Source organism: Petromyzon marinus, chromosome 29, assembly GCF_048934315.1.
Source record: "Petromyzon marinus isolate PM22_M1 ecotype Great Lakes invasive population chromosome 29, UKy_Petmar_22M1.pri1.0, whole genome shotgun sequence".
NCBI classification, from domain to species: domain Eukaryota; kingdom Metazoa; phylum Chordata; class Hyperoartia; order Petromyzontiformes; family Petromyzontidae; genus Petromyzon; species Petromyzon marinus.
Genome location: NC_133695.1, coordinates 12,111,830 through 12,127,490, shown reverse-complemented (window position 1 = coordinate 12,127,490; position 15,661 = coordinate 12,111,830). Strand labels below are relative to the sequence as shown.

Below are 15,661 nucleotides of genomic sequence, written 5' to 3'. Positions count from 1 at the left end.
GGTCTCTGTGTGAGTCCATGGGAATCTGTGTGAGGCCATGGGAATCTGTGTGAGTGTATTCGTCTGTGTGAGTCTTTCTGTGCACATTAAACTTCTTTTGCACCGTACGTAGCCTACCGTGCTAATCAGAGGTGCCAAAGGCCATGCCAGGATGATTTAAGTGGAGAAAGAAAGCCGGCTGCCAACTTGAAGTTTTTAGGAATATCTTTTGTAGGTGAAAGCGCTCTGGGACGGATTGAAGGTGCTCTTGCGAATGAGACTCTCACCTGGTTAATCCAAAAATAAATCAACTTGGAGCATTTTTGGCCATCATTCCCCCGACACTTGTTCATATGAGCATCATTCACACTCCGTATCGAGCCGATTCGGCCGCCTACCATTGGATCGTGCGAGCGAGCGCGACCATGATCAGGATGTGAAATGATCAATCGTGAGTTCCAAAAAGACTAATGCTTTAAAACATATACATATGTAAACGTTCAAGCAATTGCTTCATTGCGATGAAAAATAAGAATAGGTTTTACCCAGTAAAACAATAGGTGTTAATATTTTCAAACATCAAATAGATACATATATCAAGGCATCAAGTCTGAATTAACCACGCATACATGTGGAAAACATGCAAACAAACTGTAATAATATATGCATTGTGTTTTCAACTGATTGGCCTACACCAGAAACAGCCTTCTTTATGGGCTAGTCCCACCAATGTCAGGCCCGAGAACGCCGAGAGGCAAAGAATACAAAGACGATGCAAGTATCAGAGACACCGAGTATAGCTTGACTCTCGCAGCTATATCATGGGGTACCGTTTTATCAGTATCCAAAATAATAATGAAAAATAAGAATATATTTTACTCTTTCTGGCAATAAAACAGGAGGTGTTAAGATGTTCTAAACCAAATAGAAACCTTTTGCAAGGCATCGAGTCTGCACTTACCACACACAGCACTTGTTGCAAAACGCACACAAAACGTGCTCTGATAGTGTCCGCATTGCCTGTCAAACTGATTGGCCTACACCAGAGACATTGCATTCGTCAAGCGCGCACACGCGCCGCCTTGCTGTGTGCTGGGAAGGGGCTGACGCGCGTGCTGGCGCGGCGCAGGGGCGGCTGCTGTCGCAGGACTTTGGGAAGCACCTGCTGGGCGTGGACGACCTCCTGCAGAAGCACGCGCTGCTGGAGGCCGACGCGGCCGTGCTGGCCACGCGGGTCCACAACGTCACGGCCGCCGCTCGCAAGTTTGCCGAGAACAGCGACGGTGAGGACCGCGCGCCCCGTCCCGCCCTCCGCGTTGCACTCGCTCTCCGCCATTGCGGCCCTTTGTAAGGTCACGCTCACCGCACGCTAAGTGCTTGCCACGATGCCTCGCTGATCTCGACAAGGGGCATAAAGCATCACGCGGAGTCCGGCCATCCTCGCAGCAGCGGTGGCTTTTGGCTGCTAGCCGTCGAACAAAGACGGTGGTCACCGCATCGCTCGCTTTCAGATGCGCCTTTTGCGTCCATCTGGAACGCTCTTCCTTTCCGATATTAGGAAGCCACTGGGGCTATGCACTTTTCAATTATCTAGATTGAAAACTCATTTCTTTATAACTGCTTTCTCTGTTTAGTTTGTTGTCCTTCTCCCCGCACCTCCGATAAAGCACGGCTGGCTACGTACGGTGCGAAAGAAATTAAACTAACACACTCTGATTGTGCATTGCCTTTGAGCTGTATGCCTTTTGGCGTCCTCTGGTCTAACACCGTTTGAGACGAGGCTCAAAAGAAAGCTGTCTCTGGTGTGGACCAATCAGTTTCAAAGACAATGCATATCTTATCAGAGTATGTTTTTTGTTTGCATTCTGACCACAAGCATTGTGGTTAATGCTTTAACGTGATTCCTTGTAAAAAGGTTTCAGTTTTGTTGCCAGAAAAAAAGGGGAAAAACCTATTTTGATACGTAATAGACTTTTTTTTGATCACGCAAACATTACAAAAGCATGAATCCCCCAACGACTGTTTTACGTCGTGAATCTCCCGCGTGCGCTTGCCGTGCAGGTTACCAGGCGTGCGACCCGCAGGTGGTGAGCGCGCGGGTGGCCATGCTGGAGGGCTGCCTGGACGAGCTGCTGCGGATGGCGGCCGAGCGGCGCGCCGGCCTGCTCGAGTCTCGCCGCCTGTGGAAGCTCGTCGGCGAAATCTCCGAGGAGGAGGCGTGGATCCGGGAGAAGGAGCGCATCCTGTCGTCGGACGACTTTGGCCGCGACCTCACCAGCATCGTCCGCCTGCTGAGCAAGCAGCGCGCCCTCGAGGACGAGCTGCAGCACCGCGAGCAGCGGGTGCGGCAGGCCGTCGCCGACGGCCGGGGCATGGTCGAGGAGAGGCACTTCGCCGCGGACAAGATCGCCGAGAGAGCCGGCAACCTCCTGTCGCTCTGGTCCGAGCTGGGGCGGGCGGCCGCCCTGCGCAAGCTGCGCCTGGAGCAGGCCGCGAGCCTCTTCCAGTTCCTGGCCGACGCCGACGACGCGGACGCGTGGACCATGGATCACTTCCGCCTCGTCTCCAGCGGCGACATCGGCCACGACGAGTTCTCCACGCAGGCCCTGGCCAAGAAGCACCGGGACATCGTCGAGGAGATCGGCAACTACGCGTCCGCGATCCGGGGCCTGCAGGAGCAGGCCGACGCTCTGCCCGACGAGGTGGCCCGCTGCGGCGGGGTCAGCGACAGGATGAGCAACACCAAGCAGCAGTATGGCGACCTGCTGCAGCTCGCTGCCCAGCGCAAGCAGCAGCTGGACGACGCCCTCGCGCTGTTCAAGCTCTTCAGCGAGGCCGACGCGTGCGAGCTGTGGATCGACGAAAAGCAGAAGTGGCTCGACCAGCTGGAGATACCGGAAAAGCTGGAGGACCTCGAGGTCGTTCAGCACAGGTAGAGTGCACGCTGCCCACGTGAGGCTCGCCTGTGGTTGGCTACGTACGGTGCAAAGTAAGGTCGACGTATATGCATACATTTGGTCGTGCTCTTTCCCTTGGGCAGGTTTGAGCCAAATGTAACACAGTCACCAGTGGTGGAGACGTCACGATGTACGTGGGTACATCACCGACACTTCTCAGAATGTATAAACCAAAAAAGGCGCCACACTGGTGGGATGTTAACTTCTTCGCTTGGCATACAGGAGGTCCTTGGTGCAATCCCAAGCCTGACTACTGCTATGTATTTGGAGTTCTCCCCGTGGTCGAGTGGGTTTCTCTCCGAGTCCTCTGGTATTTCCCTCCACATTTAGAATCAACGTGCGTTTAGAGTATTTGGCTGCTATAAATGTCCACGTGATTAGCCACTTCGTTGAGCTATCATTTGTGTGGCCAGGTCACTTCTAAAAAAGAGCTACATAGCCCAGTGGGGCCTTACCTGGTTAAATAAACAAATATTTGTAATAGTTTTAAAGCCACGCGAGTGAACTTGGGCTGCCGGAGGATCGGTCGGTACCGCTACGTTCCCATCTCGGCCACCCTCGTCCGTCACTGCGTTGCCGCCGTTCATGGTCATCTTTGATCGCTTCACCCCACTGCGGTACCGTTATTAAACATCCATTAGTTTACGGCCTTTATTAATCCGCTACTGGATGAAGGCCTTCTTCCCGTGTCTTTCGGTCATGGGGATTGTTTAACCATACTTTACCGTTATGGTCGGTGCAGGGTAGCAAACGTTGGCCAGGACCGGTTTAGATATCACCGATGTTGGCTGTTCATGGGGATAAACTCAGTTCGTCAAGTTCACAGGGCAGTGCACTATGTGTGTACATTGAACTTTTTTCCCATGACTGTGATCCGCCGTCAATCTTAATCTTTAATCCGTGGACGTTTCAGTCCGTCGTGTGCCCGTGTCGGCAAAGTGTGGGACACTCTCCTTTCTGTTTTCCACAGGTTTGAGGGCCTTGAGCCTGAGATGAGTGCCCAGGATTCTCGGATCGGGGTGGTGAATGGAGTGGCCGAGCATCTGATCAGGGACGGACATCCGAGCGAGACGGCGATCCACGCTAAGAGAGACAACCTCAACAGCAGGTGGACGGCCGCCCCCCTCCCCCCCTCCCCCCCTCCCAAGAGGCATTGTGTCTACAGCGCCACAGTGGCTAGGAGATGTTAACGACCTCGCCTGTTATACAAGAGGTCGTGGGTTCGATTCCGATCCTGACCGCCTGCTGTATATTTGGAGTTTGCGTCTCTCTCTCTCTCTCTCTGCCCGTGGTCGCGTGGATGTTTTCTCCGGGTCCTCTGGTTTTTCCCTCCACGTTTAGAATTAACGTGCATTTTAAGTATTTGGCTGCTATAAATTTCCACAAGATAAGCCACTTCGTTGAGCTGTCATTTGTGATAGCCAGGTCGCTTCTGAAAAATAGCTGAATAGCTCAGTGGGCCTTACCTGGCAAAATAAATAATATTTTTCCATCATTTTTTACATTTCATGTCCACCGGCCACGTGGTGTAGCAGCAGTAGATTGTTTATGAATACATTCATGCAGTTGCAAAGGAGTTATATGGGACCTTTTTGCGAGTTTCTAAAATGATGAAAAAAAAGAATAGGTTTTACCCTATCTGCCAATAAAACAGAATTTTGCATCCTGGCAAAAAGGTATCCCGTAGATATAACTGCTCGACCCGAGCTTTACGTGTCTCTGATACTTGCATTGTCTTGATGCCTTGCAAATAGCTTATCTATTTGGTGTTTGAACATCTTAACACAACTGCAGTTTTATTGCCCAGAAAGGGTAAAACCTATTCTTGTCTTTCATCGATTATATGTCCTGTTCGCTAAAGCACGTGCGTACTTTTTCAAGTTCATGCCACTGACCGTTTACACTCTAAACTTAAGCCACTGCCCAAGTGGCCGCTTGGCGATCGGGAGGTTTTGCGATTTCACATCTTGGTTGGGAGTTGACATCATTCGTCCGGGGGATCGATACCCGTGAGGACATCAACAATAGTGGGTGTTGTCCTACTTTTATGCTCACCCCCTTTGCCATTGAAATGTGGACTTTCCGGCACGGCTGTAAACCACGGATGGGCACAAATCCTTCAGTACTCGTTTGAACGGGAAATCACTTCGACCTTTGACTCTTTTGTCCCGCAGGTGGGATGTCTTCCGAAAGCACGTGGCCCAGAAGAAGGAGGCCCTCCTGTCGGCGCTGAGCATACAGAACTACCACCTGGAGTGCAGAGAAACCAACTCGTGGATCCAAGACAAAATCAAGCTGGTCGCGTCGACGCAGGACCTCGGCAACGACCTGGCGGGAGTGATGGCGCTGCAGCGGAAGCTGTTCGGCATCGAACGCGACCTGGCCGCCATCGGGGGCAAGCTGCAGGAGCTGCGCGGGGAAGCCGGGGCGCTCGCCTCGCGGCACCCCGAGCAGGCGCCGGCCATCCTCGGCCAGCTGGAGGCGGTGGACGGGGTGTGGGGCGACCTCGCGGGGACGCTGCAGCGTCGCGAAGAGTCGCTCGGCGAAGCTCGCAAGCTGCAGAACTTCCTGCGTGACGTCGACTCCTTCCAGGGCTGGCTGTCCGGCGCCCGGATGGCCGTGGCCTCGGAGGAGCTGCCCAGCAGCCTGCCCGCCGCCGAGACCCTGCTGGTGCAGCACGGGGCCATTAAAACCGACGCCGACAACCACCAGGACGACTACCAGAAGATCCGCAGCGTCGGCGATGACGTGACCCGAGGGGAAACGGACGCGCAGCACGTGTTACTCCAGCAGCGGCTGCAGGCTCTGGACGGCGGGTGGAAGGATTTGCACCGCATGTGGGACAATCGGCGCGATGTCCTTGCCCAGGCGCACGGCTACCAAACCTTCCTGCGAGACGCCAGCCAGGCCGACAGCTTCCTCACCAACCAGGTGCGTGGCGCCGCTGCTGCTGCTCCTGGAGCTGCTGCTCCTGGAGCTGCTGCTGGTGCTCCTGGAGCTGCTGCTTGTGCTGCTGGTGCTGCTGGTGCTGCTGCTGGTGCTGCTGCTGGTGCTGCTGCTGGTGCTGCTGGTGCTGCTGCTGGTGCTGCTGCTGGTGCTGCTGGTGCTGCTGCTGCTGGTGCTGCTGGTGCTGCTGCTGCTGGTGCTGCTGCTGGTGCTGCTGCTGGTGCTGCTGCTGCTGGTGCTGCTGGTGCTGCTGCTGGTGCTCCTGGAGCTGCTGCTGCTTGTGCTGCTGGTGCTGTTGGTGCTGCTGCTGCTGGTGCTGCTGCTGCTGGTGCTGCTGCTGGTACTGCTGCTGGTGCTGCTGCTGCTGGTGCTGCTGCTAGTGCTGCTGCTGGTGCTGCTGCTGCCGGTGCTGCTGCTGCTCCTGGAGCTGCTGTTGCTCCTGGAGCTGCTGCTGCTCCTGGAGCTGCTGCTGCTGGTGCTGCTGGTGCTTGTGCTGCTGCTCCTGGAGCTGTTGCTGCTGGTGCTGGTGCTGCTGCTGGTGCTGCTGGTGCTTGTGCTGTTGCTCCTGGAGCTGCTGGTGCTGCTGGTGCTGCTGCTCCTGGAGCTGCTGGTGCTGCTGCTCCTGGAGCTGCTGGTGCTGCTGCTGCTGGTGCTGCTGGTGCTGCTGCTGCTGGTGCTCCTGGAGCTGCTGCTGCTGCTGGTGCTGTTGGTGCTGGTGCTGCTACTCCTGGTGCTGTTGCTGCTGGTGCTGCTGGTGCTGCTGCTGGTGCTGCTGGTGCTTGTGCTGCTGCTCCTGGAGCTGCTGCTGGTGCTGGTACTGTCGCACGGACTCTGACGGTTGTTGTCGCACCGACGTTTTTCGCGAACTCTGTTTTTAGCTGACCGGTAGAACTTTATGAATATGGGCCTCCTAACCGTCACACTTGTTCATCTTGACTTGACTATGGCTTGTGACAGCTCCATCACGACCGCCCACGTGGTTCAGCGGCTGAGCGAGCAGCTCGCAGTCGCAAGGTTGCGAGTTCATCTTCCATCTTCCCTCCAGGGTTGATCACGTGACTACCTTGGTGTGGGCAAGTCGACAGTGGTTGTCCGATGGAGAGACTCACCCCTGCCATAGGAACAGGGAATTTTCCGCCACCGCGTCAATGCTAATTTAACTTTGGTCATTGCGTTGTCATCTCTTAAATTCCCGGTGCACTTCTCCGGTCGGTCCATCTCATTCGACTCCCTGAAGTTACGTCTGCTCAGCACGTCAGGCACCGAAGCTGCGCTGATCTATATCTCCAGGGGTTTTGCTGGCCCTACGTTGTTTTCTGTTCTCTCGTCCAGTCTTGGTGCTATCCCATGGAAAATTGAATGTCCTTCTTGCCATAAAATGCGTCCTTGGAACAATTGTAGATAATTGGTGTTGTTTATGCACGACTCAGACTACAAACAGCCCGTGATGACGGTGTGTGTGCTGCCAGGAGTACGTGTTGTTACTCTGTGTCACTGTGACTACACGTGTCACTGTGACTACACGTATCACCGTGAAGATGGTGTGTGTGTGGTGTTACTGTGTGTCTCTGTGATGATGACGGTGTGTGTGTTGTTACTGTGTGTCTCTGTGATGACGGTGTGTGTGTGTGTTGTTACTGTGTCTCTGTGATGATGATGATGGTGTGTGTGTTACTGTGTGTCTCTGTGATGACAGTGTGTGTGTGTTGTTACTGTGTGTCTCTGTGATGATGACGGTGTGTGTGTGTGTTGTTACTGTGTGTCTCTGTGATGATGATGATGATGGTGTGTGTGTGTGTTACTGTGTGTCTCTGTGATGATGACGGTGTGTGTGTTGATACTGTGTGTCTCTGTGATGATGATGACGGTGTGTGTGTTGTTACTGTGTCTCTGTGATGACGGTGTGTGTGTTACTGTGTGTCTCTGTGATGATGATGACGGTGTGTGTGTTGATACTGTGTGTCTCTGTGATGATGATGACGGTGTGTGTGTGTGTGTGTTACTGTGTGTCTCTGTGATGATGACGGTGTGTGTGTGTTGTTACTGTCTCTGTGATGACGGTGTGTGTGTTACTGTGTGTCTCTGTGATGACGGTGTGTGTGTTGTTACTGTGTGTCTCTGTGATGATGACGGTGTGTGTGTGTGTTGATACTGTGTGTCTCTGTGATGATGATGGTGTGTGTGTGTGTTGTTACTGTGTGTCTCTGTGATGATCACGGTGTGTGTGTGTTGTTACTGTGTCTCTGTGATGATGATGGTGTGTGTGTGTGTGTTGTTACTGTGTGTCTCTGTGATGATGACGGTGTGTGTGTGTTGATACTGTGTGTCTCTGTGATGATGACGGTGTTTGTGTGTTGTTACTGTGTGTCTCTGTGATAATGACGGTGTGTGTGTGTTGTTACTGTGTGTCTCTGTGATGATGACGGTTTGTGTGTGTTGTTACTGTGTGTCTCTGTGATGATGACGGTGTGTGTTGTTACTATGTGTCACTGTGACTACACGTGTCACCGTGAAGATGGTGTGTGTGTGTGTTACTGTGTGTCTCTGTGATGACGGTGTGTGTGTGTGTGTTACTGTGTGTCTCTGTGATGACGGTGTGTGTGTGTGTGTGTTACTGTGTGTCTCTGTGATGACGGTGTGTGTGTGTGTAACTGTGTCTCTGTGATGACGACGGTGTGTGTGTGTGTTACTGTGTGTCTCTGTGATGATGACGGTGTGTGTGTGTGTTGTTACTGTGTCTCTGTGATGATGACGGGGTGTGTGTGTGTGTTACTGTGTGTCTCTGTGATGATGACGGTGTTTGTGTGTGTGTTACTGTGTGTCTCTGTGATGATGATGACGGTGTGTGTGTGTGTGTTACTGTGTCTCTGTGATGATGATGACAGTGTGTGTGTGTGTGTTGTTACTGTGTGTCTCTGTGATGATGACGGTGTGTGTGTGTTGTTACTGTGTGTCTCTGTGATGACGGTGTGTGTGTGTTGTTACTGTGTGTCTCCGTGATGACGACGGTGTGTGTGTGTGTGTTGTTACTGTGTGTCTCTGTGATGATGATGATGGTGTGTGTGTGTGTATTACTGTGTGTCTCTGTGATGATGACGGTGTGTGTGTGTGTGTTACTGTGTGTCTCTGTGATGATGACGGTGTGTGTGTTGTTACTGTGTCTCTGTGATGATGACGGTGTGTGTGTTGTTACTGTGTCTCTGTGATGATGACGGTGTGTGTGTGTGTGTGTTACTGTGTGTCTCTGTGATGATGACGGTGTGTGTGTGTGTGTTACTGTGTGTCTCTGTGATGATGACGGTGTGTGTGTGTGTGTGTGTTGATACTGTGTGTCTCTGTGATGATGACGGTGTGTGTGTGTTACTGTGTGTCTCTGTGATGATGACGGTGTGTGTGTTGTTACTGTGTGTCTCTGTGATGATGACGGTGTGTGTGTGTGTGTTACTGTGTGTCTCTGTGATGACGACGGTGTGTGTGTGTTACTGTGTCTCTGTGATGACGGTGTGTGTGTGTGTTGTTACTGTGTGTCTCTGTGATGATGACGGTGTGTGTGTGTTACTGTGTGTCTCTGTGATGACGGTGTGTGTGTGTTACTGTGTCTCTGTGATGACGGTGTGTGTGTGTTGATACTGTGTGTCTCTGTGATGATGATGACGGTGTGTGTGTGTGTTGTTACTGTGTCTCTGTGATGACGGTGTGTGTGTGTGCTCCCAGGAGTACGTGTTGTCCCACACGGAGAAGCCGGCCTCCCTGGAAGGCGCCGAGGCGGCGATCCGCAAGCACGAGGACTTCCTCTCGTCGATGGAGGCCAACCGCGACCGGATAAACGGTGTCATCGCGTCCGGAAAAAATCTGGTCCTGGCAGGAAATGCACACGCGGACAAGATCCAGGAGCGCGTGGACAACATCACGGACCGGTAGGATCCACCCGTGCCGGAATCAGAATCGGGGATCTTTATTTATCCTGGAGGAGGAGTAGCTATGGGGGAGGCTACGAATCGCTTTTTCACAGATGTCCAATCAGGGGTCCCAGAGGGGAGGCAATGCCCTGCCCAAACTGGGCACGATATTTTTTTTTTTCAGTAGCTTATGATAAAGATTAAAAAAATCATTCATTATATGCACCCACGATTCCTAATGTTGATTGACAAAGGGAAGCCCTGCCCCCCCACCCTCCCTCCCACAGATAGAAGTAAACTCCGCCTGTGAGAGTAAGATAGAGAAAAGTTAAACAAGTCACTAAAATATGAATAAATGCAGCAATGCAAGTACAAATTGCACTCGCACATAAATTCCAAGTGCAAGCTTGGGCACGGCATGAAAATAACAATCCAAGACCATTTGTTCATAAGTCTGTCGCTTAAAAACAAACAAACAAAACCATTAAATATTACAGCAACTACGATAACACCACGACGAGGTGGCCACCAGTCGTCCAGGAGCGGTACAGAGAGCACGAAGCTCGTGGGTCTGAGTTAAACTGCATCGAGCAGTCGCTCTCCCAGCCCACACCTCACGGGGAAGCGAAACGGAGCGGTGACTCTCACACCCCCCTTGTCGTTTGTTGCAGGCACGCGAAGAACCAGGACACTGCCAGGGGACTTCAGTTCCTCCTCAAGGACAACAGGGACCTGCAGAAGTTCTTGCAAGACTGCCAGGAGGTGACGATTCACAATCAACTCACGCTTAACGTTGGTCATCATCCTCTAGGTTTCATTCAAACAAAATACAGAGGGATTGCTCATGCGTGGCCTTTCCAGTCGCTCCACAACTTAATCAGAGGAGTACGTGCTGTCACTATGTGTTGCACGTGGTCCGTGATGACGGTGTGTGTGCTCACAGGACTAGGTGATGTCACTATGTGTCACTGTGACTACACGTGGTCCGTGATGACGGTGTGTGTGCTCACAGGACTAGGTGATGTCACTATGTGTCACTGTGACTACACGTGGTCCGTGATGACGGTGTGTGTGCTCACAGGACTAGGTGATGTCACTATGTGTCACTGTGACTACACGTGGTCCGTGATGACGGTGTATGTGCTCGCAGGACTAGGTGATGTCACTATGTGTTACTGTGACTACACGTGGTCCGTGATGACGGTGTGTGTGCACACAGGACTAGGTGTTGTCACTATGTGTTACTGTGACTACACGTGGTCCGTGATGACGGTGTGTGTGCTCACAGGACTAGGTGATGTCACTATGTGTTACTGTGACTACACGTGGTCCGTGATGACGGTGTGTGTGCACACAGGACTAGGTGATGTCACTATATGTTACTGTGACTACACGTGGTCCGTGATGACGGTGTGTGTGCACACAGGACTAGGTGATGTTACAATGTGTTACTGTGACTACACGTGGTCCGTGATGACGGTGTGTGTGCTCACAGGACTAGGTGTTGTTACAATGTGTCACTGTGACTACACGTGGTCCATGATGACGGTGTGTGTGCACACAGGACTAGGTGTTGTCACTATGTGTCACTGTGACTACACGTGGTCCATGATGACGGTGTGTGTGCACACAGGACTAGGTGTTGTCACTATGTGTCACTGTGACTACACGTGGTCCGTGATGACGGTGTGTGTGCTCACAGGACTAGGTGATGTCACTATGTGTTACTGTGACTACACGTGGTCCATGATGACGGTGTGTGTGCACACAGGACTAGGTGATGTTACACTGTGTTACTGTGACTACACGTGGTCCGTGATGACGGTGTGTGTGCACCCAGGAGTACGTGATGTCACTGTGTTACACTGACTGCACGTGGTCCGTGATGATGGTGTGTGTGCACCCAGGACTAGGTGATGTCACTATGTGTCACTGTGACTACACGTGGTCCGTGATGACGGTGTGTGTGCTCACAGGAGTACGTGATGTCACTATGTGTCACTGTGACTACACGTGGTCCGTGATGACGGTGTGTGTGCTCACAGGACTAGGTGTTGTCACTATGTGTTACTGTGACTACACGTGGTCCGTGATGACGGTGTGTGTGCACACAGGACTAGGTGATGTCACTATATGTTACTGTGACTACACGTGGTCCGTGATGACGGTGTGTGTGCACACAGGACTAGGTGATGTTACAATGTGTTACTGTGACTACACGTGGTCCGTGATGACGGTGTGTGTGCTCACAGGACTAGGTGTTGTTACAATGTGTCACTGTGACTACACGTGGTCCATGATGACGGTGTGTGTGCACACAGGACTAGGTGTTGTCACTATGTGTCACTGTGACTACACGTGGTCCATGATGACGGTGTGTGTGCACACAGGACTAGGTGTTGTCACTATGTGTCACTGTGACTACACGTGGTCCGTGATGACGGTGTGTGTGCTCACAGGACTAGGTGATGTCACTATGTGTTACTGTGACTACACGTGGTCCATGATGACGGTGTGTGTGCACACAGGACTAGGTGATGTTACACTGTGTTACTGTGACTACACGTGGTCCGTGATGACGGTGTGTGTGCACCCAGGAGTACGTGATGTCACTGTGTTACACTGACTGCACGTGGTCCGTGATGATGGTGTGTGTGCACCCAGGACTAGGTGATGTCACTATGTGTCACTGTGACTACACGTGGTCCGTGATGACGGTGTGTGTGCTCACAGGAGTACGTGATGTCACTATGTGTCACTGTGACTACACGTGGTCCGTGATGACGGTGTGTGTGCTCACAGGACTAGGTGTTGTCACTATGTGTTACTGTGACTACACGTGGTCCGTGATGACGGTGTGTGTGCACACAGGACTAGGTGTTGTCACTATGTGTCACTGTGACTACACGTGGTCCGTGATGACGGTGTATGTGCACACAGGACTAGGTGATGTCACTATGTGTTACTGTGACTACACGTGGTCCGTGATGACGGTGTGTGTGCACACAGGACTAGGTGTTGTCACTATGTGTTACTGTGACTACACGTGGTCAGTAATAACGGTGTGTGTGCACACAGGACTAGGTGTTGTTACACTGTGTTATACTGACTACACGTGGTCCGTGATGACGGTGTGTGTGCTCACAGGACTAGGTGATGTCACTATGTGTTACTGTGACTACACGTGGTCCGTGATGACGGTGTGTGTGCACCCAGGAGTACGTGATGTCACTATGTGTTACACTGACTGCACGTGGTCCGTGATGACGGTGTGTGTGCTCACAGGACTAGGTGATGTCACTATGTGTCACTGTGACTACACGTGGTCCGTGATGACGGTGTGTGTGCACCCAGGAGTACGTGCTGTTACAATGTGTTACTGTCACTACACGTGGTCCGTGATGACGGTGTGTGTGCACACAGGACTAGGTGTTGTTACAATGTGTTACTGTGACTACACGTGGTCCGTGATGACGGTGTGTGTGCTCCCAGGACTAGGTGATGTCACTATGTGTTACTGTGACTACACGTGGTCCGTGATGACGGTGTGTGTGCACACAGGACTAGGTGTTGTCACTATGTGTTACTGTGACTACACGTGGTCTGTGATGACGGTGTGTGTGCTCCCAGGAGTACGTGCTGTTACACTGTTTTACTGTGACTACACGTGGTCCATGATGACGGTGTGTGTGCTCCCAGTAGTACGTGCTGTTACAATGTGTTACTGTGACTACACGTGGTTCGAGATGATTACCAACTCGCGTGTCAAGCAGAGTGTAACGTTGGTCATCATTCTGTAGGTTTCATTAAAAAAAACTACACAGGAATTGCTCCAGCCACTCACAACTAAATCAGAAGTAAATACATACATAAAAAGAGCCTGAATAAACACATTGTGTGGCATCTCACATAGCGTAGTTTCATTTCAAGCAGGTGATGGGTGCGGTGGTTCTTCAGTGCTATGCTTGGAAGATAAAACGTTGATGCTGTGATCACGCGTACATGATGTACGCATGCACATTGAACTTCTTTCGCACCGTGCGTAGCCAACCGTGCTGATCGGAGGTGCGGAATGAGTGTGGAGGCAAGCGGTCGGTTCAATCCCAGCAGCCGCCCTGCTTCATTCTGCGCGTGGAATTCAAACGTAAAAAATACCGCAGCGCGAGTCCCAGGTCCCGTGACGCTGTTTGACAACGAGCAGGGCCACGGCGTTCCGGCATCGCGGTCCAAGTTTGCGGAATGAGACAAGATCGCTCACAAACTGGCACCGTTGGGCAGAGCCCCGGCAGCAGTTCGCCTCGGCGATAGCCGCGCGATGTGAGAATGGCGCGGGCAACGCCAGCGTCTCTGACGCCTTGCGCCACGATGTGACTGTGACGTGTGCGGAGCAGCTGAGGCTGTGGATCAGCGAGAAGATGGTGACCGCGAGCGACGCGTTGCCCTGCGGCGAGGCGCGAGGCCTGCACAGCAAGTGGCTCAAGCACCAGGCCTTCATGGCGGAGCTCGCTTCCAACCAGGAGTGGCTGCACAACGTCAAAGAGGTGTGTGTGTGTGTGTGCGTGCGTGCGTGTGGGCGCCCCGGCGCTGTCTGGGCGGCTAGCGCGGCTCGCGGAGGAAGAAGGAGACTTGGCTCTCGTTTCGCTCACGCGCGCACGCTCCGACACTCGCTACGCGCGTGCGTGGTCCTTTGAGGCAGCAGCGTCGTTCGCTGCTGCTTCTCGCTCTGTCTGTCTCTGGCTACACCGCACGCCCGCGTCGTCACTTGCTTCGTTTAATTGGTCTCACCAGTCTGGTGTTTTCATGAGTCTTCCTAAAGTCACTTGGAGTGAATCCCTCTTTTGGAGGATTTAAAAAAAAAGTATGTACATTGGGTGCCTTTACGTCAGTGTAGCTGACCGAGTCTAATTACAAATACGAAGGGGACATCACAGCGGTACACTTCGCTGCTCCTGACGCGGTTTTTAACTGGGCTTGACCACCTGGATGTGAAATGGTAGTTGTTGCTCTGCATCTACATCAGCAGCCGTACAACGGAAGAAGAAGAAGATTGAGTGTGTTTGAACGATATCAAATAAGCTAAACGACATCCATTATAGTTCCTATTTACACATTAAATTACTCGTTTTTGTAAATATAATGACAATAAAACAAATTCACCATTTTGACAATTCACTTCAGGATAAATGACTATTTTGACCATACTTCACCAACGCTGGTCAGTGCGAGTTGATGAACGGAGGCCCAGGTGTTGTTCAAATATCACTCGAAGCCATGGCCGGGAATCAATCTCAGGTCACCGGATTTGTAGTGCAGTGCACTAGCCACTGTGCCACTCCCCTCCCCCTTCTTGTATATGAATGCAGGGAATTGACCCTGTGCTTTGTTCATTATCTCTTGGAGTTGTGCCAGTCTTTGTTATGGGCATGTGTAATGCATCATCGTATGTGCTTTGGACGGATCCGGCCAGGGTCCCCACTTGGCAGCAACTCCCCTAATCCATCTGTGTGGCGCTTTGAATGGTATTCCTCTTTCTAATGCGGTGGGTTATATTTATCGGTCGGTAATGGATTTGCCACCCACATGCCGAATAGAAATGCAGGGCCCTACTGACGAAGGGTCTTGAGACACAGTGCTGCATAAACGAAGAGCTTTACTTCACTTAAATCTTTCGTGACTGCAGGAATTCATATTGGGTCTTTCGGTAAAGTAAAGTCACGTAGATAGGTTCAAAGAAAATAGCAAAAAACTACAACGTTTCGATCACAACACAAGCGGTCGTCTTCCTGATGACGAACGCTTGTGTTGTGATCGAAACGTCGTAGTTTTTTTGTTATTTTCTTTGAAGTGGCGTCATCAGCCACGGTCAGGTTGAGGTGCACA

At 52.0% G+C, this 15,661-nt stretch overlaps 1 protein-coding gene across 4 annotated transcripts in view; it reads left to right on the top strand.

The window, feature by feature from the left end:
- Positions 1-15,661, top strand: part of LOC116947147 (spectrin beta chain, non-erythrocytic 1-like) — a 175,982-nt gene that overhangs the window by 129,948 nt on the left and 30,373 nt on the right. For all 4 annotated transcript variants that reach the window (XR_012945592.1, XM_032962583.2, XM_076070404.1 and 1 more), the window contains 7 exons: positions 1,109-1,262; positions 2,041-2,911; positions 3,907-4,044; positions 5,111-5,867; positions 9,597-9,799; positions 10,453-10,543; positions 14,173-14,322. Coding sequence is in view for 3 of the 4 variants with exons in the window: in XM_032962583.2 (XP_032818474.2) it covers positions 1,109-1,262; positions 2,041-2,911; positions 3,907-4,044; positions 5,111-5,867; positions 9,597-9,799; positions 10,453-10,543; positions 14,173-14,322 (2,364 nt within the window). In the remaining variant the exon portion in view is untranslated. The remainder of the gene's footprint in view (positions 1-1,108; positions 1,263-2,040; positions 2,912-3,906; positions 4,045-5,110; positions 5,868-9,596; positions 9,800-10,452; positions 10,544-14,172; positions 14,323-15,661) is intronic.